The sequence below is a fragment of the Syzygium oleosum genome, unplaced genomic scaffold, assembly GCF_021117445.2.
Source record: "Syzygium oleosum isolate NSW1041296 unplaced genomic scaffold, Sole_v2.1 Sole_v2.05, whole genome shotgun sequence".
Lineage (NCBI taxonomy): Eukaryota > Viridiplantae > Streptophyta > Magnoliopsida > Myrtales > Myrtaceae > Syzygium > Syzygium oleosum.
This window is the reverse complement of record NW_026607489.1, coordinates 6,272,420-6,291,760: the sequence shown is the minus strand read 5'-3', so window position 1 is coordinate 6,291,760 and position 19,341 is coordinate 6,272,420. Positions and strand designations below refer to the sequence as shown.

Sequence of the window (19,341 nt, the reverse complement as noted above, 5' to 3'; positions counted from 1 at the left end):
GCTGTGAATGGAATTAATGGGCCCAATCGATTGGCACCATCAACACACATAACTTATCAGATGTAACCATATACTAATGACTTCACCAGAAAAAGTTCATTTATTAAGTATGGAAAGGAGCACCTTTTGCTTTCTTTTCAAAGAGTTGAAATAGAAACGAATTGATTATTTGAAAAATACAGTGATTTAATATTAAGTCAATTTGGTGTATTTTGAAAGGTTCAAAGCATACCAACTTTGGTCATGGAATACTCACTCTGCCTCCATATTGCCACTCCAGTGGTATAGTTCTCCTCATGTCTGACCCTGCCAAATGCTGATGCCAGTACGCAGCCAATCATTTCTCAATTAGCACAAAAGTCCCAGAGAGGAGGAAAACGAAAGATGCACAAAAACCAAGGAACCACATAGCCATGATCAATCTACCCCTAAATTGATTAAACTGCACATCAAATTATGGTTTTTTCCATTAAAGATGAATAAAGTTGTTAACTTAGGACCTATTTGGCAACTTGCTAAATAGTGATTGATTCTGTTCTTTTGTTCTCAGAATCAGTTTGGGAACAGAAATCCGTTTGCTAAATTTTTTGTGCCCGGGCACAATTTTGCAAAAAATTATGTCTAGAATCAGTTTTGGAACAGAATCAAGAATTAAAAAAAAAGTAGCTTCTTGATTCTGGAACAATTTTTTCAGAACTGATTCTTCTTGGTTTTTTTCTTTTTTTGGTTGTTGTTGTTCTTCGGCCTCGCCACCCGCCGGCCACCAGCCGCCGGTGACCGGCCATAGGCTAGGGCCGGCGAGGTCGTCGCGGCCCTCGCCGTTGGCCGGCGAGGGCGTCTCGGCCCTCATCGGTCGCCGGCGAGGCGGCTCGCGGCCTCGCCCAGCCAAGGCGAGGCCGACCTCGCCCTCGCTAGGGTTGGCGACGGACCTGGGTGGCGACGGCAAGGGCGGCGGCGAGGGCCGCAATGCCCTCGCTGGCCCTGGCCAAGAAAGGAAGGGGAAAGAAAGAAAAAAAAAGAAAAAAAAGAGAAATAAAAGAAATAAATATTAAAAAATTCAAAATATTATTAAAATATTATTAATAAAAAGAAATTTTATATAGTTACCAAACGCATTTCTGTTCTTTTTCTATTTTAAGAACAAAAATTTTAGGCAGTTACCAAACCCTTTCAAATGCTTAGAAATTATTTCCGGACACAGAATAAAAAAGAATCATTTCTGTCCAGAATCAGATTCTGGGCACAGAATGGTTGCCATGCGCAACCTTGGACTATTTCATCGGAGCGTTGATTGTACCGATCGACTCACACAACATGAAAAACAAAAAAGAAAAAGAAGCCCCAATCATATTGAGAGAAAGAATGGCGATCGAGCTATCATTAGCCACAGACGATCTTGTTGACGGTCATCGCCGCTCCCATCTTATCTTAAAGAAGAGAGAGATATCTAGCGTGGGTCCACCATCCAGTTGATCAGCAAGCCACACCTACAATGAGAGGAAACATCGATGAGAATCGAAAAACTTCGAGGCCGTTGCTCCGACACTTCTCATAGATCATGTGAACATATTCATTTGACGAATCATGCGGTGGATAAAATTTAATCGGTTCACGAATTCTCCGCATGGGGGGCGGCCATAGGTCCCAGTGATGCCTCCCCCCTCGCCAGCATTGTCGAACTATACGTTCTTACAGGTTGCCCACGCGTCCAACCCCCAACGTGGCGCTGCTCGGTGCCCAGCACGCACGCGCTGGATTGGCGGAAGGAAGGTCGCGTCAGCAGTCGACAGCAGATGGAAAAGCGGAGAAGATTTAAGGAAAAAAGGACAAGACTTTCGCAGGATATTTTCTCGTCCCGCAGAGAAGAAAGACGGAACGATGATGCATGCCATGATAGTATCAGTGGTTTCCTTCATGGGATATCCGAGAAGCTAACGTGCTCATCGTTCACGTGGCAGACGAGCCGAAGCATCCCCTGTCTCCCTCCGCTTCGCACTTCGAAGTGTCTCTCGAATCCCCCAATTCAACCAGAGAAAAAGACTTCAAAAAGACTCCTTCCCAACTTTCACAGTCCTCCCTGCTCCTCGCTGGCCTCATAAAAAGATCGCCTTTTCGTTCCACTTCTCTGGTTTCTTCCTTTTTCTCGATACCCCACCCTTCAGATTCGGTTCTGCTCGCCGTCGTGGGTCCTCCGCTCGTCTTTTCCGTTCATGGGAACTTTTCTGTATTCGCAGCAGCTGCTGAAAATGCATAGCCCACGTCTCTGCGATTCTGATTCTGCTTTCGCTACCAAGTTCGCTCCTTTGGCTTCCTCTTCTTGTTCGGGCATTGGAGCTTCGCGCGGGCTTGAAATGGGGTGATTCATCTCTCCCTTTCTCTTTCTTTTCATGTTTACTTGCTTGTCCTTGATCATTTGGACGTGTTCTTGATGGGTACTCTGGCGTTATGAGTCCCCTTATGCTTGTGAGTTTTCTTTCTTCCGGTAATCGGAGGGTAGTTTTCCATTGTTTAAGTAGTCCATTTTGATGGGATTAATTGAAGTGAACAACAGTTCCTCAGTTGTTAGAAATCGTATTTGCAATAATTTCACTATGTTCACATTGTCCTGTGATGGTCTATACATACATATTCACATAGTATATGCCTGAAGGCGTGTGGGTTTTCTAAAATGTGAGCAGTGCTACCCTGAATTCTAGTGCTCGATCTGTCGTTAATTTTTTTTGATGTCTTACCAGATTGAAACTGAGTAAAAGCTCATCCGGGGGCTGCGGGGGAAGTCACTCCAGAAAGGCATACATCAAAATTTCTTGTCTTTTTATTAAGATGCATTTTCTGGTTTAACATTTACCGTTCTGTGTCTCATTCGGAAGTATGTAATGGCACATTTTGCATAGGTCAGACAAGGGAAGGTGCACGTCGAGGAAAGACTAAAGTTTATGGGCGTCAGGCTCAAGAACGCGTGCTTGAGGTGATTATCCATTAGACTTACGCAAATCTGCAGCTTTTACCTGCATTTCCAGGTTGCTATTGTTGAAGTTAATACATGTACATAATTATAAAAGTTGGGAGGCTTTGTGAATTTTTCAGCTTACTTGGGATTTGATGTGAGTTCTGCTACTGGAAAAAAATATTTATACCATGAATTTTGTAAGAACTTGCTTGAAGTTCTTTTACTCTGTTAGCTGCATGTTGTAAATGAAAGTTGTGGGAGGCGCCATCATTTTTTATTCTTGGCTAGACTAAAACTTAGCCTGCCAGTTTCAAAGAATTGCTCTGTTATGGGATGATATTTCTATTCTGCGCAGTATAATTGAAAACTTGAGTGAAACATATAATACTTATGAATAGCTTCAAGAAACAATATTTGCTGGACTTCTTCCCACATTGCAGAGCTTGTGGAACTTGAAGTACTTACTTTAGCTTTCTTCCTATTGATCAAGTTAGTTTTACTTTTTTATGGATAGCAATTCATTCTTGTGCTGCACTTTACCAATTTCTGATGTATATGCTCATGCAATTAGTTGTTGCTTTACGATGAATTATCCCTCCACATGTCCTCTACCTTATTTTGCCGTAACGATCTGATAGATAGACATGTTACTGACCACGTAGGCAATCTGACTTGTGGGTGGTGTATTTCCCATGCTTTTGGCTGAATATCATTTGAGTTTTTAATCTGGAACTCATTCTTTTTCGATGAAATAACTTCAGTTTACCAAAAATAGAAGGTGTAGAACTAATTTTCATTTAAGAGAGCTTTTGATGTAGGACTACGGGTCCCGCAACAAAGAATAAATCTTTAGGCTTCACACTGAAAGCTTCCTAAGCATCGGACGTAGTGTTTCTTAAGCATCACACCTAAGAGAAGAATTGTGTCGCACATAATCAGCAACTCCAGTGAAAAGAAAGAATTACAACCACATAAATAGACTCTCTACGAGTTCTACTCTCAGTTGCAATAGGAAGCTTCTAACCAAGAAACTTAATAGAAATAAGAAAATTGATAAAATGGAAATAAAAATTAAATACTACTAATTTATCTATGGAAAGAATCCTTGTCCTAGGACTCTTATTTTATTTGTAAATTGATGCAATGGATGATCTTTGCCACAACTTGGTAGAAACGTCAACAGTGGAATAAATATCATCTTGCGTGATTTTGTTGGCTGCATCATTCTCCCCTGGTTGCAGAAAACTCATCCTCGAGTTTAGAAGTGTTGAACTATTTAATTCATCAGCTTCATCCACAGAGTTTTTCCCTCGTGCTCGAAGAAGTTCAATAACAGCATGCTTTGAGAAAAACTCCTGATCAAACTCCTTGTGATAATTAAACTCGGATGGTATCATGAAATCCATATCCTCAATTATGCTTGCATGATCTTCACAGCCACCTCGAAATTGTTTTGCCTGACATGCTCCGTAGTTGTACAATGATAAGCAACATGGCCTTGTTCTCCGTTCCAGAAGCACACATGATTTGAGTCGACTTCTATGCTTAGTAAACCAACATTCTCAATCTTCTCTATGCAATCAACCAACTCATGTATTCGAGCTCTTCTCCTCAATCATGAATTCTTGTGACTCAAGATGATCTTGATCAACAATTGTTTAGATTGTTTGGACTGCTAGGAGGATAAACAACTTCTTCATTTGCTCTAATAACTCCCCAAGTTTGTTATTTTGTTGCTTGAAACGCTCATCAATTCTGGTGATTGCATTCTCATGATCTTCATGCAAAGCATCCAACTAGGATTTCAATTCGCCAACCTTGGAATTCAACTTAGCGTTTTTCACCATTGTGGTATGAACTTTGGCTCTGATACCAAAAATTGATGCAGTCCCACGACAAAGAGCAAATCTTTAGGCTTCACACCCAAAGCTCTCATCACACCTAGAGTTTCTTAAGCATCACATCAAGCAAAAAATTTCATCACACGCTCCCAAAGCAAGCACTTGCAAAATTTAATAATCATTGACTCTATTGAAAAGAGAGATAGACTCTCTAAAAGTTCTACTCCCAGTTGGAATAAAAAACTTCTAAGCAAGTAACATAATAGAAATAAGAAACTTGATAAAATCCTAATAAGAATCAAATCCTAAAAGATATATTATTACGGATTTACCTATGAGAAGAATCCTAATCCTTTAGGGCTCTTATATGATTTGTGAATTGATGCGTTGTAGAAACGTCAAAGTTGGAACAAATATCATCTTCCATGATTTTGTTGGCTGCATCAGCTTTTGACATCTGGAGTTTATAATTTTTTCCGATTTAGGTTGCTATGGCTATATGCATTCTCTTGTGGCTTATTGTAATTTGCTACATTCATGGTCTTGGATTTTTAGGAAGATGCCCCAGAAGTATCAGAAACCCAAACGCCATTCAGAGTTTTTCCAGGCCAGGCATTTCCATTAGGGGTATCGGAAGTCGATAATGGAATCAACTTTGCTATATTTTCACAGAATTCAACTGCAGTAACACTTTGCCTATCACTTCCCCAGAGGTGAGTGAGAAGGCATTTACGTCTTCCCCATGCAATTGAACATTTTCTATGACTATATGCTTTCTTAGATATATCACTGGAAAGATAATTCCATTTCATGATCTGTCAACAACTTTCGGTAACTTTTTCCTTCGATTTTGCTTTTCTCTTTGGGTAAGGCCTCATAATTCCTTAGCATATTCTTTGTCAATAGCTAGACCTGATAGTTGCATATAATCTCCTTAACTTTCAGATTCATCTCTTTATAGGCTGATTTATTATCTAGTAGACAATTTTTTTTCTATTTAACTTCAGAGAGTTAGTCTTGTTTTGATGCGAGGTCAATTGTGTTGCTTCTCCTTCTCTATCAAAAGGGAAGAAAGAAAGAAACTCTAATCCCAAATTTTGTAATTTCTGACTGAACTAGATATTGCCATTTGTCTAAATATGTCCTAAGGAGTGATCGTTTCTCATTCTGTCATAATTGGTTTGCCATACTTAGTCTTCTGGTTGGTCTTGTCAGTGGGGAGGCTGGCAGAGTGGATCAGGAACTTGTTGAGCTAGATTTGGATCCTCATGACAACAAAACCGGAGATATTTGGCATATATGCATTGAGGTAGTCCTTGCAATGCTACCTTTTCAAGTTTCTCTCTTTACAGTACATTGACTTGAGTACATAGCTTCTGGTCTCTGTCTTCTGCCATTATGGGGTTCTTAGGGGCTATGTAATTGGACTTTTTGTACTAAAATTTAAGCATTTTCAATCTTGGTAATGACATACTTATATAACATCCCTTTTGGAAATTCAGTTCCTGTGTCATTTGTATGTGTATCCAATTCATTTGCAGACGTCAAGATTTTGTAACGGAATTATCATGTGGCTATCTTATTTTATTTCACATCATCTTCTGTTAAGGTTTCTAACTGAAGATGAACGGAGGGGGTATCTGCACAATTATGAACTTTCCCATATTTTTTTTTCTTGGGTGAAAAATGCTGTGTTCATATATCATATAATTTACGGGCATAAGTTTTTAGGTTGTGCTGCATAAAAAAGAACCTGATATCGTGCTTAGTTACTGGATGCTTTTTCCATTTTATCTGTACCAAACAATTTCAAACTGCTGACATTACTCGTACAGGGTGTGCCTCGGAGCAATGTCCTTTATGGCTATCGCATGGATGGTCCACGAGGTTTTAATAAAGGACATCGATTTGGCCGCAATATTGTGCTTATAGATCCTTATGCAAAACTCATAGAAGGTCGTCGGTTTTTCGGAGATACCGGCCATAAGCTGTCAAAATTTCTTGGAACTTATGACTTTGATAGTTTGCCTTTCGATTGGGGAGAGGACTACCGGCTTCCTAATATACCTGAGGTACATTGGTTGTTTCTACGGTGTTGTGAGTATAAATCATCCGACACCTTAAGTTTATTTTCACACTGTATCTTCTTTCTTCTGTCTTACATCTATCATGCTTTACAACCTGCGGTTAATGAGCATAAACTGATTCAAAACATCTCATGTCTCTATGCTGCTGTAGGAGATTTAATCATAATCGATGATGGAGATGTTAAAAATTATAGCAGTTGTTTACTCCATCACTTTACATCTCAATCCCTATTCTGATACTTGTTTCTTGCAGAAAGATCTTGTTATATATGAAATGAATGTTCGTGCATTTACAGCTGACGAGTCTAGTGGGCTAGATTCTGATATACGTGGAAGCTATCTTGGAGTTATTGAAAAGGTAAAGACTGAAGCAAACTGCTGTTTTGTAGTTCAAATTTGAAGTGGTAAGTGTTGGGATGAAAATTGTGATCCAATTTCAGTAATGTGCTTTTCAGTTATGACAGCCTGAAAACGTTGCAGATATTAGTTATTGTGGCTACGTTGGTGGTTGTTGTTTTTGTTGTTAGCAAAATAAGCAAATACATGGAGCTGGAAATATGACATTCGTGCTGGAGCTGTCAACTGTACTCATTTCTGCTATTAATTATTAAGGAATTGCCATGTACTTGAAACTATAAAAAAGGAATTTTAAATGCTTCTATGGTTTTTATGCTTTTGTATGCTATCAATTTGGTGTAGTAAGACACAGATAATACTTGGGGCTTTCTGCCTTCTTTTTCCCTCTAAAAGGTAACTTTTAATGGGTAGTTTGAGGTTTCCTTCTCATCTCACCACTCTCCTATAAATATCCCGAGCAATATCTTTGTATGAACTTTAAATGGTGAACTTGTTAAGTATCATCGTGACATTTCTATGGTCTTTCTGACTATATATTTTTGTGGTGTCTACAGATACCCCATCTTTTGGAGCTTGGAGTAAATACGGTGGAGTTGTTGGCCGTTTTCGAGTTCGATGAGTTTGAGTTTCAAAGGCGAAGAAATCCAAGAGATCACATGGTAATATAATAACCAATTGATCCATGCAATATAACTTTCTTGTATATAATGAGTAAACTACATCATCAGCATCTCAAGTATAAGATAGCTTATTCTTAAGATGTTGTCACTTTACTACTAATGCTATCCACATATTTGTAGAGAATGTATTTGCGTAATGTGGTTTTACAGGTAAAGGTATGTTATTTGTGGCAGTAGATAAAGTGCCACATCATATATCTGCTAGGGCCATGTAAGCTTTGTGTTAGTTTCTTCCGCGATATTGCTGTGATTGGTAAAATTTTTTGTAAGTATAGCGACATGATAATTGCCTTGGTAACTGGGATTATTATTTTCTGCCTCCTTGCCCTGAGGAGAAAAATGATCTTTTCATCCGGAAAATTTTGAAATACTACTTCCCCAACGTTGGACCAAGTCTTTTTTCAGATGTTAGCTAGCAAGGCTTGTTTTAGCACAGAGAAGCAAACTTCCTTTGCTGCCATGTAACCTGGGTGGGATTTCATCTGTTTGCATTTGCTGCCATGTATTGTTTCCCTTTGCTTTCAAAAGTTTCTGTTCTATTATGCTTCAGTGTCTGTGAAACGTTGTGTTCTTACTTTACAATTGTGTCACTTACGAAATGATCTGTTTCATGACGCATGAATTTCCAAGATTAATACATGGGGATACTCTACCATAAATTTCTTCTCTCCCATGAGTCGCTATGCTAGTGCTGGTGGAGGACCTGTTAATGCTTCTCGGGAGTTCAAGGAAATGGTCAAAGCTTTGCATGGTGCTCGCATTGAGGTAAATGATGCTCCTTTTGCCTAAGTACGGAATTGCATGTTCTCGGTGGTTGTTGATTTGTTCTTTTTGTTTGGTTTTTGGAGATCTAAGTGACTTTCTATCTGCGCTATCATCTTTGCAGGTCATTCTGGATGTTGTGTACAATCACACTAATGAGGCTGATGATAAAAATCCTTATACAACTTCTTTTCGTGGGATTGATAATAAGGTGATTATTATGCGTATTCTCTTGAAGCTTTTACATGGCTGTGCAATAATTGTAATTTTTCAGCTGCAGGTACGGTTGATACTCAGCCATTTGTTATTATGATTTGTCAGCAGTTCGACGATTTACAAACAACTGAATCTAGAAATTTGACCAAAAAAAAATCTTGAAAATAATTTATTTATGCCAGTCAATTTTTGAGACTTCAGAAGTGGGCATAGTTTTTATCCATCCATACCCGGAGAATGTTGGTGTTGTAAGGGATGGGGGAAGTTTTCCGAGCTAGAGGAGGAAAAAGATCACGCCATAGTGTTGTAGGAGGACATTTTTTTGATTAAGGCGATGATGGGTTTGATAAGGAAAAAAAAAAATTCTGCAGTTATACCTTACTGGTGAAGCTCCCATTGAACTTGGGCCAATTAATTAACATATCATCATGTGGATCTGTGCTAATTTGCTTGCAAATAACTCAAGCAAACCATAAAATTCTACGTATGATTCTTTCCAAAAATGTTTGAAGCCACTGGGAAGAGGCTCTTTAGCAGGATCAACTATAGATTTAGCAATGACAATAACGATCTTTCACATTTCTCTCAAAGAAATGTCTCTGAATATCGTCAAGGCTCTTTGCAACTGATTGCCAAGGAAAGAACGAGATGATGGGCGTTCTCCGGAAGTGGTGATCACATCAATGCCCATACTCATAGTCCTAAGGATGACCTGACATTTGTGTTGTTCAATTGGTTTTTCCTTTTGTCATTACTTTTTTCTGTATAATTTTAAGCATCATAGACAATGTTTTCTAACATATGTTTACCAGTTCCTTAGAATTGTCATTATTTGTGGACAGGTTTATTACATGCTGGATTCAAACGGCCATTTGCTGAACTTCTCTGGCTGTGGTAATTTATAAGCCTTATTGATTCGTTTTTTTTTTCCTTTTAATTGCGTTGCTTCAGTCCAGTTGCTAGGGGGACAAATGTTTGCTATATGTCCCTCTTGCTTTCGAGCTTAAATTCTATGTCTGTGTGTATGGCATTTCTCGCTGGAACTGTTCATTTGCGGATGCAAATTTGACTTTTCAGTGCTGCAGCTTGTCTTTCTCGATTTCGCCATAGTTGCTAATAGATCCAAAATTTAAGATGGTTCAAAGAGTTTTGTTGATGAGTAAGAAAGAGGGAGAAAAAGACTCTACATGATACCTTTTTCAGATTGAACAGTTGTATAAGTAGAAGTTCCACATGAGCAGAGGCTGTTTGTGCGCTGTGCCTTTTGAAATTATTTTGATTTGATGACGGAACTTCCAGACCATCACATTCTTTAGTGTGGTTGTTTCTTTTCTTCTACCACCTTTTTTCGGGATGATCTGACGTAGCTTTTTACAAGAGTACTCAACCTGTTATTGTCCAGGGTAACATTCAAAATGCCATCCCAAACAAGATGTGAATCTTTAAGAGCCAAGAAGTGCACTTTGCTAGTCCAGGCCACTAGACATTACCTACAATGCAGAGGGTAGTGTCAGCTTAATTTTTCCGGATTTATAACTAAAAGCTCCTTGCTGCATTTTATTATCTCTGCTGGTCGTGGCTCCTCCTGGGGAGTGCTCAATGGTTGACTTGGTCTGTGTCTTTATACTCTCTAAAAGATGGGCTTCTTATTAGTTCGTGATCATACATTTTGAGTAGCTTTGCACAAAATTTGTTGCAAAGAAATCCCAGCAGTTCGTTGATGTTGTTACTTTTTTGGAGCAAATTGATGCTTGTCAGTGTGGTTGATTCTAGCTTTTTGTTTAGATGTCCTAACTCTCTTTTCAGCTATAACTTTGCAGGTGAGTCTTCAGTACATTTTTTTTTTGGTAAGGTATCTTAAGTACATTTTTTTAAATTGGTTAATTGGAATAAATGACGGTCGAAGACGAAATTATCAATAAAAAATGGAAATAGATGAAAGAAATGTGAATTTGGGGAATATTCTTTTTCAACAGCTTTTCTTTGTGCTGGGAAAGCATTGTTCCCTACTGTATGTGGTGCCAAACTGCTACTATATTTTTTTGGTGATATTTTATGGTACATCTTTGTGGATTAGAAGTTTGAATCTTACCTGGAGATACAAAGTCTATGGCTGTCAGAATAAGACATCAACATTGTATTTGTCTCTCATTTCTCTCTGATCTGCATGGAGCACTGTAATTTTGTTTTAATGGCTATTCAAACTTGTCTTTTATGACTTTTGGTACCTATCATAACGTCATTTTAACGTTCTCAGTAGCATTAGTTTTGTTCATTTACAGGAAACACGTTAAACTGCAACCATCCTGTGGTCATGGAACTAATTCTTGATAGCCTAAGGCATTGGTGAGTTTAATTTCCCGAAACTGAGAACATATACGATTAGGCTTTGTATAGGAGCTAATGTATGCTCTAGTTCAAATATTATCCTTTGCTGTATGATTTTTTAAAATATTTTTGCTGATATGAAATGACAGTGATGCATCTCAATGATGAACTACATATATATCGAGAGCTTGAGAAGCTTAAGGATCAATGTTACTGTGTTTAAACAATGATATTTACTTACTGTAGTCCCTCCCTATGCAGAGTTAAATTTATCATACAAATTTTTCGAAATATCTACAGACCTAAAATTTGTTACCATCTGTGAAGTTTGACCTTTGGTTGGGTGTAAAGTCCTAAAGTAATCCACCAGCAATCCTCATGAGTATGGCTGATTTAATTTCATATACTCTTTTAAATTTCACATGCAGCAAATCTTGCCACTTGACTTCGTGTCATGGAATCCTGTAATGATTTTGTTTGTGGTCTTACATCAAAATCCAGGGTTACCGAGTATCATGTAGATGGATTCCGATTTGATCTCGCTAGTGTCCTTTGTCGAGGAACAGATGGTTCTTTCCTTAATGCACCTCCGCTAATTAGGGTAAGTACCTATGACAGTACTTGGTCAGATAAGGTTATTGTCTTGATTTTTTCTATTTGCACTTGGATGCCCATTTCTGCTCATTTTCTTTGTGTTTGGGAGGGGTAATCTATGTTCAAGTAGATTATATATACTTGAGAACTGATGTTTATATAGGTAATTTGCAACTTATCTGAGTCAAAACATGGAGCGTAGATGTTAGAGTATTTAAATATAGGGAAAATACCAAAAACATACCACTACTTTCAAAACTACAAGTTTGCTCCTTGTGTTTTGTTGTTTGGTCCCACTTTTCACCTTGCTGTTAATTAATAGTGGTTAACTCTGGTTAATGTAGTCATGGTACTTACCAAATTGCCATTTTGGTTCCAAACATACTGCTTCATCCTTAAGTTAGAATTTCTCCCTTTTGACTTCTGAAAAAGATGTTGGCCATCTAATATTTGTGTTCTTTTTACATAGCCCTTTTCTTTTGTGCATTATATTCCAATATGCAGCCGGGTACCTTCATTTGTCACTTAATTGCGCAAGATTTTTCCACTTCACGTATAAGGAAAATGAATGTTTTAACTTGCATAATCTTCTCACTTTCCAAGTTATCAAATTCACTGTGTCCTAATCCAAGTTATTCAGACATCTATTCACTCAATTCAAACAACAAATTCACACACAAGCTGTTATGCGAGCCCTACGGCTGCAAGATTGGGGATGAAAACTTACCAAAGGGTGATTGTTTTCCTCCTCTATTTGCCTTCAATTTAATCCATGGACATTAAAATCAGAAAGTGGGAAGGCGACCGCGAGAGGTGATTTGCGAGACCAAGAGTACGAGAGGAGAAAGGCACGGAAACAAGCACGTCACCGATGGAGAGTTTATGTGAAAAAAAGAATCGTAGGTCTGAGAGAGGTGAAATAATAAAAGAAAGATGAGTTTAAGATATAAGGGCGGAATGGCCGTTTGATAACCCCATTCGGTTAGATTAAAACTGCAGTTAAGTCACAAGGTGCAAATTTGTAGTTTGTAAAATAGAGGTATGTTTCTGGTATTGGTATGAAAAGTAAGGTATGTTTTTGGTACTTTCCCTATATATATAGAGACCACATATTCATAAAAGAAATTATTCTTTTAAAAACAAATGGTTGTGTACTCAACTTTAACGTTTTTAATTCCTTTTTTTTTTTTGGAGTTTATTTTGTATGTTGTTATAGTTTATCTGTTTGTACAGAAAGGAAGGTAAAAATGCAGGAGATATGTTGCTTAATCATTAATTTACTAGAGTGTGGATTGAAAATGTGTTGAAGTTTCTCATTTTATCACTGTTGAATATCTAGGCGATTGCAAAAGATGCTATATTATCAAGGTGTAAGATTATTGCTGAACCATGGGATTGTGGAGGCCTTTATCTTGTTGGGAAGTTCCCGAACTGGGACAGGTATTGATTATTTCTTATCTCGCTGATAAAGTGGTAGCTATTCCTCAAAAGATTTGCATCTACTAAAATTTAGTCAGCATTTTATTCAATGGTAGTTTTTTTTGGATAGAGCACATTTATATGCTAGCATCTATTCTGCAATAGCTCAGTCAGGGAGGGAAAAAAGAAGGGGTATCAATTAGCTAGAGATCTTGCTTCATTTATGCATGAGATATTTTTGATGCAGATGGGCTGAATGGAATGGAAAGTATCGTGATGATATAAGACGATTTATCAAGGTGAGAAAGCAGAAGAAACTCTACTAGTCCTGTTCTGATATTCGAGTACATCAGGGATGAAAAAGGAAAAGGAAAATGGAGAAACTGCCAAAATGTAGAAAGTGCAGCGGATTTATGTCGAACAACTAACTCATTCCTGTCATCAAATATTAATAGAGTGCCGCAGTTAATTTCATGCTTGACTTTCATAATGAGCTGTTGTTAATATGGTTTGTCTTAGCTTCACATGGGCTTGTTCGCGATATTATTCCTAGTTTAGACAACCATAAGTCAGACGAGCACCTAAGGAAGATTACAGATTGTGCTTAGCTTTCTTTGTGCATACTACTTGTGTTTTAACATTGATTTTTTGCATGGAAGGGTTCTGAACAGAATGAACATTTGGTGGATGTAACTCTAGATAGTTGGATATATTTTTAGTTTCCTCTATGTGTGCGCATGCATGGAGAGACTGGTGGGTGTGGGTTTGGGTGTCTGTTCTTTGAACTGTTATATGTCCAAGGTCCAATTTTGAAATAATTTCAGAGGTTAGAACTTTCTCTTATGCATTGCTGTTTCTTCCACATATAATACCTTGGTTGGTGATTATGCATAAGCAGACTTTGTTTCTGAATAGTGCATATCTTGTTGGTTGTCTTAAAGATTTTTCTTAATAGGGATGTTGAGATTTCTGTTTCTGTTCCAAACTTGTTTGATATAGGGTGACCCTGGTATGAAGGGGAGTTTTGCCACTCGACTTGCTGGATCTGCTGACTTATATAGAGTATTATCCTAATCTCGATCATATTTGGCATGTCCTATCTATTATGCTGGATGCTTCATATTTCAGTTTCTCCTTTGTTGATAACAAGACACCTAATTCACTGATAACGGGTTTTGTAATTTACCCGCTACTCTAATGCTCAACTATCTTGAACACACAGGGCTTGATTTTCATTTTCAGCTTGGTTTACAATGAAAATCTAATAAAGGCATTCCTTCTAAAAAATTGATTTCAATGCATGGCTCCAGAGAACAAGAAACGGAGAGTTATTTGTGTGTATTTGTTCCTCTAATTATTGATGTAGCAAGAAGGTAAAAGTACTTAAGATGAATAAACATCTGATTGAAAAAAACTATCTACTACATAAAAAATGTATAAGTGCAGAAAGGTAAGGAGAAAATGTAATGGCTTAGTAACTGAAAGTAGGAAACGGGACAAGAAGACCATAACAAAGAGCTGAGAATGGCATAAAAGAACTTATGTTACAAGGTACTTATTAATGCTTGATTTGGGCTGAAAGTAAATATGGATCCTCACGTGACTTTTCCTATCTTCTGCAGGTCAATAAGCGCAAGCCCTATCATGGTGTCAATTTTGTCATTGCACATGATGGATTCACACTGTATGATCTTGTATCATATAACTTTAAGGTAAACAGCCGTGAGCTTATATTTAAATAACACACGAAGCAACAGTTTCCCATTAAGTGGTGGTTTTACAGCACAATGATGCTAATGGGGAAGGTGGAAATGATGGAAGCAATGATAATTTCAGTTGGAACTGTGGTTTCGAAGGTGAGGCGCGAAAGTTAAACTTTTCGCTTGCTCTTTCCATAATATGCTTTCCAAAACTGTCATGCTAGTCATACTGTGAAGCTTTTGAGATATCAAAAGTTGGGAAGTTTGTGATGGTGTCTTTTGTAATCAGATCGTGTTATTCTTCAAGATTATGAGTTTCCTTTTTTCGTGATGATGTTGTTGATTGCTATGTAGATGCCTTGGCTGTGTGTTCTGCTAATAACTTTGTTAGAATGTTAAATACAAGCAGAAAATCCTGTAAGAAAGTTCTCATAAAGTAGGGTCTATTTTCTGCTCTTCTTTTAATAGGAGAAACTGATGATGTGAATGTCAAGGCCTTGCGCTCCAGACAAATGAAAAACTTCCATTTGGCACTTATGGTTTCTCAGGTATAAACACTGAGCATACATTTGGTTGTATCTTTCGACAATAAATTTTCATGTCAGAGAAAAAAAGAAAAAGAAAAAGAGTGAATCTAAAGGGAAAAGAACAGGTCTTATCTTGGATAATGCCTGTGCCAAGTGCTGTCGATCATTCTGTTTTTCTTCATCAGTCTTGAACTATGTATGGGTAGGATTAACTCCTCTCATGTTCGTTCTGGTAAATGAATTCAGGGAGCACCAATGATGCTAATGGGAGATGAATATGGGCATTCACGCTATGGAAATAACAACAGCTATGGACATGATACTGCTCTTAACCACTTTCTGTGGACACAGGTGAGTTTTTACTCGCACTTTTACTTTCCATGATTATGGCAAAGGTATTAAAGGGTGGACTAAGTTTGTTCTTTGCAGTTGGATGAGAGAAGGAAAAGTCGATTCAGATTCTTCTCGGAGGTGATAAAATTCCGGCAAACACATCCTCTGTTTCGTCATGAAGATTTTCTTAGCAAAGTAAGGTTCGGTAAATTATTCTCTTTTGCAAATTTTTGCCATTTATTTGGACTTTATTGCCTTCTCGAGGTTCATGAGATCTTAAATGCTGGCAGACTGATGTGACCTGGCATGAGGACAATTGGGACAATCAGGAAAGCAAGTTTCTTGCATTCACGTAAGAAATAATTCAATTTGGAAGTAGCTTCGTACCAATGTTTGGTACAAACTTTGTGGCAATGTTCATTTTTTTTTTCATTTGGGCATCAATACTGCTGTTGCTTGTTAGATCATGTCCTGAGAATTCTCTCTCTCTCTCTCTCTCTCTCACACACACACACACACACACACTCAAATTCACACGTATGCATCATTATTTTTCTTATCATATTTAGCATTAAAATGACTGATAAAGATTGGGAAATCAGGTACTTTAATCTTTCTCCCTAAAGAAGTGTGATGTACGTATTTGGAGACAATTAGATGGCATTTGTTAACAGGGGAGATGCGTGTATCAGACCATGTCGTATATTTGGATTCAGTTTTAAGCATATCAACAAGAAATTTTTATTTCCATTTTTGTCTTACTTTAAATTATAGTTGCACTTTCTGACAATTTACCTATAGGCTTCACGATAAAAATGGAGGAGACATCTATATAGCCTTTAATGCTCATGACTTTTTCGTCAAAGTTGCAATACCGCCTCCACCAAAGAATAGGTGCTGGTTTCGTGTGGTGAGTTTTCATTTTCTCTGCCTCCATACTATCAACTTTATTTTCACATCCTTTGTGACTCATTGATGCTCTGCCTAGTGTAAACTTTCTTCCAGGAAAAAAAAAACAGAGAGAATTTACAGAAGTCACAATAAGTACAAAATTTTTTGGAGGGAAATGTTAGGTCTTTAAAAATAAAGATTGCAGTATCGATTCAGTGAGAATTGCTTGGGGGCAGGTGCTGATCTTTCAGTTCACTCCGTGTCTCAATACGCTTTATTTAATATATTTGATACACTTTACTTGGAAATGATTGTATACAAGGGCGGTTTCCTCTTGCTGCCCTTTCTATGAAAATTTGTAAAATGAAAAGGGCAGTCCGTTCAGTTCTATCACTATATTACCATCAATGTTAGTACTACTATCAGTGTCGTTTGATGCTTGTTGTCTGGAAGAATTCAAAATGATGAACCGGTATGTTTAGCAGCGTAATTAGACACTCTCGCATCTAAATCGTGCAGGTAGACACGAACCTCGAAGCGCCCGATGACTTTGTCTCGAAAGGTGTACCGGGCATAGGAAGCACATACAATATCGCTCCGTACTCATCTGTTCTACTTGAAGCGAAGCCATGATGAGGTGTGAATTTGAGCAGGGATGAATATAGTTGCTTTCTTGTTCCTCTATGGCGTGAAGGGAGTGTTGGAGCATGGAGGTCTGCAATCTTTACCCAAATCGCATTTGTCTGTCTTAACTCAAAAGTCCTATTTGTATTTGAAGAGTGCAGTGTAATTTCAGTTGGTACTTGGTATGAGATATGATGTTAGTTCTAATATTATGCAATAATGATGTACAGTGTACACGACTGTACTACTTAGTAGTAGTAAGGGAGAATTCTATTCATCCATGTCCAAATTCAGGATTTTTTCGGGGCTAATAATTTTCTGTAAGTTTTTGTAAGTGTCAAAAAATTGTTCGTTAAAAAAATGACACGTTTTTTTTCGATAATTTATTGGCAACTTACCGACCATTTTAGGGAATTACTATTCTTTTTATAGCTGCAAGTTAATAAACATTTTACTAGTTTATTAACTTTTATTTGCATTACTCACAATTGATTCAAATCTACCAACTTTTATATGAAATTACCGGTTCGTATTAGAGTGATTTATCAACTTTTTTCATGTTAAATTACCAACTACTTATCGGCTGCAACTCTCATTGAGTTACTTATCAATTTTTTTTTAATCTATCAACTTTATTATTATGCTACCAATTTTGTTTACCTCAGTTAACAATCATTTACTTTGATCAATTCTTTTTAGAGACTATCAACCCATATTAGTGTGACTCGCCAACTTTTTGGCCATTAAACTTCAATGTAGTATTCAGTTAGCAATTTCACTTCAGTTACATTGGCATTTATTTGATTTTTCTTAAATATGTCAAATTTTTTATCCTTTACATACTTGTTCACAATGCCTTAAATTTAGCAGTTTTTTTAAAATGAAATTATTAATTTTAATAAGAATGGCGTACCAACTTTTATTTGATTAAGTTACCATTTACTTTGGGGTTATCAATTCTCATTTGAATTAATTACCAAATATATTGTTCTTTTAATCACCAATTTTCTTATCTTTTACCAAACTAACAGGTAATATATCAAATGACTAATTTAAATTTAAGTTATTTATTAACTTTTCTTCTATTAGATTATCAACTAGTTCTCCTTTACCAACTCCTTTTGAGTTAGATACCAACATTTGTTTGGGCTTTTTTTTTTTCGAATTTACTAACTTTTCAATTGGGTCATCAATTGGAAATAAAGTTGATAAGTCATCGAATTAATGTTTGTAATTCATATAATAGTGGCTAAGCTTAAAGTGTTGGTAAAGAAAGTTATATTAAATACAAGTTTTGTGTATTTTTGTCAAAGATAGGAGAAGCTAATAATTTAAGTAAAAAAAAAAACAAATGTTGATAATTAGCTCAAATAAAAGTTACCAATCTAAAATTAGTTGGTAACTTAAACGTAGAAAAATTAGTTTTTAGATAAAAATCAAATAAAGGTGAGTAAGCAAGTCATACGAGAGTTGGTAATCCAAATTAGTTGCTAATTAAAGAAAAGTTGGTAAATCACATAAAAAAATTGTTTATATCATATGACGGTCAATAAATTTAAGACTTTACCATGGGCACATTTTTTTCGATGAATGGATACAAATACTCTTATTTTTGTATGATATCCACTCTACGACGCACTGCTCATCCAGTCAATTAATTTCCATGTCGAGTCAATTGAAATCATTTTATTGAATCAACAGCTCATGCTCTTAAAATTATCAATTTGCATTCTTACCATGAATCAACAGCTTATGCTTTTCAGTGAAATCATTTTATTTCTTCAACCTTCAGTCATGGGGGAGGGTTTGAGCTAGTCTCACCCTCCCCCCCCCCCTCTCTCTCTCTCTCTCTCTTGTTGATTTTCTTGTTCTTTCTAATTTTTTCTTATCTTCTTATCTAAATCTAGGAGCTATTTTCTCCTAATCTATTTCTAGATCTAGGAGTTATTCTCTTTCGATTCAGATTTGGGAGTTTAATAATATTTTTGGGGATTTGATACTCCATGCTTTGTCCATGTGTAGGTTTTCTACC

At 37.1% G+C, this 19,341-nt stretch overlaps 1 protein-coding gene across 2 annotated transcripts; it reads left to right on the top strand.

The window, feature by feature from the left end:
- The first annotated feature begins 1,870 nt into the window (after nt 1–1,870).
- Nucleotides 1,871–17,598, top strand: LOC115676346 (isoamylase 3, chloroplastic). 2 transcript variants are annotated; one of them, XM_030599230.2, is made up of 24 exons: nt 1,871–2,356; nt 2,736–2,790; nt 2,900–2,968; nt 5,347–5,504; nt 6,007–6,100; nt 6,627–6,863; nt 7,132–7,236; nt 7,790–7,894; nt 8,546–8,680; nt 8,802–8,888; nt 9,736–9,787; nt 11,176–11,239; nt 11,723–11,822; nt 13,155–13,255; nt 13,482–13,533; nt 14,234–14,296; nt 14,857–14,946; nt 15,018–15,090; nt 15,403–15,482; nt 15,708–15,812; nt 15,891–15,989; nt 16,085–16,146; nt 16,596–16,704; nt 17,205–17,598. In XM_030599230.2, the coding sequence occupies exons 1-24, from the start codon at nt 2,211–2,213 to the stop codon at nt 17,316–17,318; spliced, it is 2,355 nt and encodes a 784-aa protein (XP_030455090.1). In that variant the 5' UTR covers nt 1,871–2,210; the 3' UTR covers nt 17,319–17,598. The 2 variants fall into 2 exon arrangements, with proteins under 2 accessions (XP_030455090.1, XP_056167532.1); XM_056311557.1 differs by lacking the exon at nt 17,205–17,598 and having other exon boundaries at nt 16,085–16,190.
- Nucleotides 17,599–19,341: the final 1,743 nt, after the last annotated feature.

What these genes read in the sequence shown, in the direction of transcription:
- LOC115676346 (XM_030599230.2), top strand. Translation starts at nt 2,211, where the DNA reads ATGGGAACTTTTCTGTATTCGCAGCAGCTGCTGAAAATGCATAGCCCA. An exon ending in TGCATGGTGCTCGCATTGAG is followed by an intron (nt 8,681 to 8,801) that starts GTAAATGATGCT and finishes TCATCTTTGCAG; the next exon opens with GTCATTCTGGATGTTGTGTA. An exon ending in AGCAAGTTTCTTGCATTCAC is followed by an intron (nt 16,147 to 16,595) that starts GTAAGAAATAAT and finishes ATTTACCTATAG; the next exon opens with GCTTCACGATAAAAATGGAG.